Source organism: Quercus lobata, chromosome 9 (genome assembly GCF_001633185.2).
Source record: "Quercus lobata isolate SW786 chromosome 9, ValleyOak3.0 Primary Assembly, whole genome shotgun sequence".
NCBI lineage: Eukaryota > Viridiplantae > Streptophyta > Magnoliopsida > Fagales > Fagaceae > Quercus > Quercus lobata.
The window spans coordinates 26330357-26338940 of record NC_044912.1 but is presented as its reverse complement, the minus strand read 5'-3'; the positions used below and the strand labels follow the sequence as shown (position 1 = coordinate 26338940).

The window sequence follows — 8584 nt, the reverse complement described above, 5'->3', positions numbered from 1 at the left end:
ATGGCAAGCAGTGTCAGATTTCATCCATGCTTCCTTGTTGCCTCTATTCTCTCATATTATGTTACAGGCCTTTTGGCTACAGCTCATAATGTCCCCCAAACACAATTAACACTACACAAAGATCAACATATCATGAAGTTCTCAAATGGCACTCCACCAGTTGACATCTATGGCTCTGCAGATACAGGCAGTAACCTCGTGTGGACACAATGTCTACCTTGTGATGCCTGCTTCAAACAGATTCATCCCATGTTCGATTCTAAAAAGTCCTCCACATACCGCGAAATTTCTTGTCAATCAGAAGAATGTCGTATACTATTGGATGAAGCCACTGTTCTCCTCAAAATATTTGCAATTACAAGACTGGATATGCTACTGGTTTGTCCAAAGGTGTTTGGGCGAAAGAAAAAGTTACCATTAATTCTACCTCAGGGCAAGCGGTTTCCTTTGACATTGCTTTTGGATGTGCACACAACACAGGCGGCTTCCATTACGAAGGCCATGCAACGGGAACCATTGGGTTTGGAGCAGGGCCTTTGTCCTTTGTTTCACAAATTGGTAGCAAGAGGTTTTCTTATTGCTTGGTACCATATGGTACTGATCCTAGTATTACAGGCAAGATAAGTTTCAGCAATGGCTGTGAAGTTGTGGGTGATGGTGTGATTTCAACACCATATGTAGGTGGAGATCAATATTATTTGACACTAGAAGGAATTAGTGTTGGAGACACATATGTGCCCTTTAACTCTTCAGGTAAGGTTTCTAAGGGCAACATTTGTATGGATTCAGGATCACCACCATTGACCTTGCCACTAGATTTTTATGATCGCTTAGTGGTGGAAGTGAAGAAGCAGATTTCAATTGATCCCATTAAAAATGACACTCTTTTGGGGACACGGCTTTGCTATAGAACTGAAATCAATATATTACTAAAAGTTGAAGCGTGGCATTTATAGCCGTTGAGCTCCTGTTGCACCACCTCATCACCACGTCATTCACCACATAATTAATATTTATTCCTATTTTTTTTACAAATATATATATATATATATATATATAGATTATTGACTTTACATATTCATCTTTGTTGGTTTTAATATCCATATATAATTAATATTTATTCCTATTTTTTTTACAAATATATATATATATATATATAAATAGATTATTGACTTTACATATTCATCTTTGTCGATTTTAACATCTATATATATTTCTTTTTATTTCCAATTTTCCTATAATTTTTTTTTTTACATTCACTTTTTTTTTTTAAATATTTACATTTTCTTTAACCTTTCTTCTTCCCTCACCTTTTCATCTCCCCACTACCCTCTACTTTAATATTGCTATTCATCCTTCTCTTCATCTTCCTTTATTTGTCTCTTCTTATCCCTTCCCTCTTACTATAAATTTGTCACTCTTTTCCATTATTTGCATAGTTTTCTCTCACAAAAAGGTTTTCTCTCTCTCTCTCTCTCTCTCTCTCAATGTTTTGGTGGATCTTTATCTCTCTCAATGTTTTGGTGGATTTTTATTTTTTATTGCATCTCCGCTTTAGGTTGATAAAATTTTGTATTTTTAAGAACTCTAATTTATGTTGATACGATTTAGTTTTGTGTTTTAAGTTATTATTATTATTATTATTATTATTATTATTTTGCTCTTTGATTGTTAAATTTTATCCGATTACATTATAAAAAATTAAAGATAGTAGATAAAAATAAAATAGTATTCCATTACATAGCATAATTTGGATAATTTAGTGTTTATTGTTATATCTTTTAATTTTTCTTATTTTTTTCTTCTCTTCCATTTTACTCAATATTGAAATTCAACCACATCCTCCTTATCATTAAATTATTTATATTTTCTCTCTCTTTTTGTTTTAAAAAATAAAAAATGTAATATTTTACTTAAATTCAAATAAAAGAAAATTGTGCTCATCAAATTGTACTCATTTTTTTTTAACATTTACACTTTCTTCAACCTTTCTCATTCTCTTTACCTTTTCATCTCCCCAAAAATTCTACCTTGATATCACTCTTCCTCTTTCCTTTTATCTTCCTTTATTTTGTTTTTTTATATTATCATCCTCTTAATATAAATTTATCATTCACTCTTCTATTCTTTACATAATTTTATCTCACAGAAAAGTGGTTATTTCCCACACCCTCAATTTTTTGGTAGATTTTTATTTTTATTTTTCTTGCATCTCTATTTTAGCCTGATAAAGTTTTGTATTCTTTAGAGCTCTATTTTGGTTTATGGGATTTAGCTTTGTGTTTTAAGTTTTTTTATTTATTTTTTATGTCTTTGATTGTTAAATATTATCATATTTCATTATAAATAATTAAAAATAGTATATAAGAATGTACTATTATTATATTACATAGAATTATTTGGATAAGTTAGTGTTTATTATTATGTATTTTATTTTTATTTTTTTTCTCATATCATTTTATTTAACATTTAAATTCAACCACATCCCCCATATATATCATTAAATTATTTATATTTCCACTCCTTTTTTATTTTTAAAAATTTTAAATATAATATTTTGCCTAAATTAAATAAATAAAATTTTCCACATTAAGTGGAGTAATGCTAGGGAAACACTCATTCTCACACCCAATGCATCAAAGGAAGAATGAAATACAAAACAAATCAAGTTAGAAACACTAAATTTAAAAAAAAAAAAAAAAAAAAAAAAAAAAAAAAAAAACTAATAATGCATATTTAATGTCATAGAATCATCATCAAATTTTGGAAAATGATAGGTTGCCAATGGAGAGAGAGAGAGAGAGAGAGAGAGAGAGAGAGAGATGGTATAGAAAAAAAACCAATACAAAGTAATAAAGAGTAGATAAAAAAATAAAAAACAAACGTCAATTAGTAATCGTTAATTGGAAAACAAAGAGGTTGTTAGGAGAAGTAAAAAATAAAATAGAGATTACCGTGTGGAGAACATTAAAAACTTTACAATGTAGTAACATAAACTGTTTAATTCACTTAAAAAATTAAATCAACATTATTCTCAAAAAAAACAAAAAATAAATAAATAAATCAACAATCAATAATTAAATACAATCATAGTACTAAATTTAAATTTAAAACTAATCAAATTCTAACTATGGAAACCATATTAATCATAACTAAAAAAGAGATGTACTCTGATGGTAGTAGAAATTGAGTAGGAAATAAAGTTAGAAAATTTAAAAATCCATTTTTTGACATTTCATTTAACCTTATTTATAATATATATATATATATATATATATATAATTTTCATGCACTATTACTTTTGAAAATCTAATGAACAATGCTACCTCTCATTTATCGTCTTTGTTATGCAAATCATCAGTTAGTAAATATATGATAATGGTAAGAAGCGTTACAAATGAGATCATTAAAAAAAAATATAAAATTAATTAGCCACTATCATTATGGAGTAGTAATCTATAATTTTACGCATCTAAAAAAGTGGAATATATAGAGTTTTTTTAAAGGTATGTATAAAGATTCACTATATGTGTGTGTGTGTAAAGGTAAAAAAAAAACAAAAAAAAAGAAGGTATATTTAAGGTTTTTGTTAACTTAAAAACTAATGAAAATTAAATGGTTAATAACTAAAATTATAGTATTAATAAAATATTTAATGAGACCATCCTAAAAAAATTACTGCGCGCAACGCGCGGGTATGCGACTAGTTACTAATGAAAATGGACCAATATTGACTGTCCATTTTGAAGGAGCAGATGTGGAGTTAAAGCCCATACAAACTTTCAATCGACCAGTTAAAGAATATGAATATTACTGCTTTGCAATTACAAATATTGCAAATACTAAGTTGGATTTTAAGGATGGCGCAGGAGTATATGGCAGCAATGTTCAAGCAAATTTTTTGATTGGGTATGACTTGGAAACAAAGATGGTCTCCTTCAAGCCAACTGATTGCACCAAACTGTAGAGTTCGCCACTTTCATGGAACCTATACGATCAATAGAATTAAGATATATACCTACTTATACTTATAAATATAGCTTAATTATCCTTTTTTTAAAAAATTAAAAAAAAGGCTATATATTCGTTGTGATCTAATCACATTTCCAGCAATTTAAAGAAATGTTTTTACTGATCGCTCATCTTTTGCTGTTCAAAAAAATATAAAGCAAGCTTTACATGTTCTTTTCCTATTCATTAATTGTTTTGGATTGGACCTTGGGAACTATAATATTTATTTTTCCTCTCTATGGAAGACTTATTGGATTATCATCTAAGAAAGCCGTCACCGAAGTTTTAGAAAAAAGTTTAATTCAAATCATGTTCTCTTCTAAAAAATTAAAAATAAAAAAAATAAAAATTCATGTTTTGTGAATGACTTTAGGTTACGTGGCAATCCTGCACTTTATGGTGGTTTGGGTACCTTTGTCTTCGCCTAAAAAAGAAATTCATATATATATATATTAAAATGAGAGAGAGAGAGAGAGAGAGAGAGAGAGAGAGAGAGAGAGAAATTCATGTCTAGTTATCAAAGAAGGCGAGGCTAGTTTGATTTCTTACGTGATTTGTATATCTTGAATTCTTTAATTTTGCACAATACATCATTGATCTTGGACTCGGGAGTTTTGGATCACTATGGTTTGCCCTTTTTTTTTTTTTTTTTTTTTTTTTCAAAATAGAATTCTACTCTAACCTAATTTAAGGACATATTTGGTAGACTGTAATAGACACTATAATGTAATAGATATTCCTATGGTATAACTATTCAGTTGTTTGGTTATGTTATTATTACAATGAATAGTTATTCCTTATAAATATTTATTCTTCAAAATGAGGAACATTTATTCCTTATCAAAAGTACTGAATATCTATTCCTTCACCTTATGTAATAACTTTTTAAAATTTTTTCCTAAAAAGCCATTAGTTACCACACCTTCAAAAGAAAAGAAAGTAAATTTTCCTTCTTGTTAATTATTAGCTCTATTTTGAACACCCTAAAATAAGTGTATTTTAGGAAGAAATTTGACTTAAAAATGTTTTAATGATACGTTCTTTTTATACTCTACTAAATTGTGGATGCATATTCAGGATTCTATTCCTAAATGGTCACCAAACTAATAAATAGTAATACTTATTAAATTCCAACTTAATATATTCATTATAATACTTATTCTTATTCTCATGTAATAATCATTACAGTCTACTAAACGTGCCCTAAGTGTATATGTCTATGAAACTCCCTCCTAGAGACTTGAACCTCGACCTTTACTCCCCACATTACATAAACACTTATACTTGTGAAGTGACTATCGCACCAAGGGTGTGCGGTGGTAATTTGCCCTCTTCTTTAATGTACCTAACTTCAGCTCCTTAATTAGGTTGTACATATAATTAGATTTGTATATATATTTTCTCTCTCATACTCATAGCATGTTTGTCCCTTTAATTATACGGTTTATATATATATATATATATATATAGTGAAAAGGTGATACATATATGTGATCGATAAGATAATATTATTTTGATAAGTATAAACTATGAGAATGATAATTTATATTTATTATATGGACACTTCCTTTAATTTTTTCTAACTTAACTGAAATTTGTGTGTATATATATACACGTAAGAATTTGGAAATGTACATATTATTTACAAAGCTAAAACTTTTCTCTCCCAGGTAGGAGTTCTCTCCCTCTCCTCTTAGAAAAGGAGCTCTCTCCCTCTCGTCTTTTAGTGTCAAGCACTCCCTCCCTCTTTCTCTGATTGGGTTTTTCCTTGGCTTTACCCATCACCCCCTCCTAACGCCGCCATGGAACAAGCGATGGTAGAAGGATTACTCAACCTTCATCTCACAAAGGAGGAAGAAGAAGAAATCTCAATTACAACAAAGAGTAAATTGGAGCTTCTAGAGGAATGTGCGTTGAGCCTCTTTGGTAGACTGCTATAAGACCGACATCAAAACCAAAGGGCTTTGAAGAACATGTTGAGATCAACGTGGAAAACAATACACTACAATTCAAATTCAACTCTGAGTACCAACTGAAGTGGGTTGAAAAAAATGGGCCATGAAATTTTGACAATAATCTTCTATTGTTGTGCAGATGGAAAAAAGGTTTCTCAGCTACAAACATCACTTTCACCCACTCCTCTTTCTGGGTCTAGATTTGGGGACTCCCCTTTGAGCACATGTCAGATGAGGTAGGTAGAGAACTTGGAAACAGTTTGGGGAAATTTATTGAGTTAGACAGAGGAGCAAGACAGACAGATCAAGCAAAATTTATGCGAATCAGAGTAGATTTACAACTTGATAAACCTCTTAGGCGTGGGGGTAAGGTAGCTAGTGCAGATGGTGAAAAATTCTGGGTAAACTTCAAGTATGAAAGGCTTCCTACCTTCTTCTTCCACTGTGATAGACTGGGGCACGATGACAAGCATTGTCTAGAGATCACGTACGAACAAAGCTCGTCCAAACAATATGGCGACTGGCTTCAAGAACAGGGAAATTCGAAATAAGGGATGGAAAAATCAAGATCTACTAGCAGTGGGGGTTGGAGTGATGGTAATGAAGATAGAGTAGAGGAAAATATTCAAACAATGGCAAAAATCTCCTATGCCTTAGCAACGGATGGGGGTGAAGGTAGCTTAGGTAGCAGCGGCAACCGAGGAAAGGAAAATTCAAAAAATATGGAGATGTGTGATGTCGCAGGCTTCGAGGCAAATTAGTCAACAAGAAATCAGAATGGATGGGCTACTCTATGCGGGTGGAACACTACACCACGCAACTGCCAGGGGTATGTGATGAGGCAGCTGCTCCCTCCAACGGTCCACCAAGAGATTTGAAAAAAGACAAAGAAGCATTGGATGCCCTCTCTCTAATGGGCCAACAGGCCCAAACGGGAACATAGTTCATGGAAGTCTCTAGCCCACTCAAGCTATTGGCAGACCCAACCAAAACTAATGAAAGAAATAAGGGATCTAAGGGCTCAGAAATAGAAAGGAAAGTGAAAACAAAGACCCAATTGAAGAAAATGGCAAGAGAAAAAGGGGAAGAAAAAAAAAGCCCAAAAGCTAAATTCCAACTACTAGTTGCTGGGATTAAAAGGGTGGGAAAGCTTATATTTGAAGAAGGGTTAGAATCATTGCAAAAAAGGAGATGCACAATTTCTAATACCAGTCATTTTGAAACTAAAGAGTGATCGACGATGGCTGCAAGGCAGCATTGCCGGGAGCCATGAATCCCTTAAGTTGGAAATGTCAAGGGCTTGGGAACCCTCAGTCAATCAAAGCGTTGCATGACTTAGTGCGGCGTTGGGATCCCAAAGTGGTCTTCCTTATGGAGACCAAATCAAAAACCAGACGTATGGAAAGGATAAAGAATAGAATTGGGATGGCAAACGACCTCATTGTTCCTTGTATAGGCCGAAGTGGAGGACTTGCTCTCTTATGGGCAAGAGAAGTTGACTTGGAAATTAAAAGCTTCTCAAAGAACCACATAAATGCAACTATCACAAAGCCTAGCAACAACTTCAAATGGAGGCTAACCGGCTTTTATGGTCACTTGGAGACTCACCGAAGGTATGAATCTTGGCACCTTCTAGCTTTTCTTCATAATCAGTTCCAACTTCTTTGGCTTTGTTTAGGAGATTTTAATGAAATTTTATCAGCGGAGGAAAATTGGGTGGAGCTCCTAGGCCCCAACAGCAAATGGATGGCTTCAGAAAAGTACTGGATTATTGTGGTTTTCAAGACTTGGGCTATATTGGGTCTGATTTTACTTGGTGCAACATGCAAGAGGGGGAAAACAGAAAATACTTGAGGCTTGACAGAGCTTTTGCAACTCTAGAATGGATCGGAAATTTTGGGGTAAGAAAGTACTCCATATAGTTGATTCCACTTCTAATCATTGTGCACTAGTAATCTCGAACTTAACATCCATTCGCCACTCCCAAGCAAAGCGGTTTCATTTCGAGGCATTATGGACTAAAAATGCTGATTGCAAAGCTATTATTGAGGCATCATGGGGGATTGGGGTTGATCTTAGTACCCTAGAAGGAATAATGGAGAACTTAAAATCTTGTGCTACCGAGCTAACTAAATGGAATTCAGAGGTTTATGGGCAAATTCCAAAAAAAATTCAGGCCAAAAGGAAACCCCTAAATAGCCTAACCAAACAAGATAAGGCAGGAGACATGAGCACTGAGATTAATAGCCTAAGGAAAGAAATCAACGAGCTTTTGGATGATGAGGAAATCTATTGGGGGCAAAGAGCTAAAGCTAACTGGCTTAAGGAGGGGGACAAGAATACTAAGTTCTTCCATGCTCAAGCTTCTGAAAGGCGTAAGTAAGACACAATTCTAGGAATCTGGGATGAGCAAGGTAGGTGGTGTGATGAATAGGAAAGCATTGCCCAGGCAACCATTAACTATTTTGAGAACATTTACACAACAGCCCATCCAACATGGGTTGAAGAAGTAACTGCAGCTATCCCCTCTAGGGTGACTGATGAAATGAATACAAATCTCACTCGGGACTTCACCAAGGAGGAGGTAACCATAGCTCTCAAGCAAATCCACCCTACCA

The 8584-nt window shown here is 33.1% G+C and overlaps 1 protein-coding gene across 1 annotated transcript; it reads left to right on the top strand.

Moving 5' to 3' along the window:
* Positions 1 to 3967, top strand: LOC115961487 (aspartic proteinase CDR1-like). Its single transcript, XM_031080464.1, has 3 exons — positions 1 to 433; positions 481 to 753; positions 3750 to 3967. Exons 1-3 carry the CDS (start codon positions 1 to 3, stop codon positions 3965 to 3967), a joined length of 924 nt encoding a protein of 307 aa, XP_030936324.1.
* The last annotated feature ends 4617 nt before the right edge of the window (positions 3968 to 8584 follow it).

Coding starts and splice junctions, on each gene's coding strand:
- LOC115961487 (XM_031080464.1), top strand. CDS start 1: ATGGCAAGCAGTGTCAGATTTCATCCATGCTTCCTTGTTGCCTCTATT. Junction 434..480: donor ACCATTAATTCTACCTCAGG/GCAAGCGGTTTC, acceptor CACACAACACAG/GCGGCTTCCATTACGAAGGC. Junction 754..3,749: donor TGTGCCCTTTAACTCTTCAG/GTAAGGTTTCTA, acceptor TCCATTTTGAAG/GAGCAGATGTGGAGTTAAAG.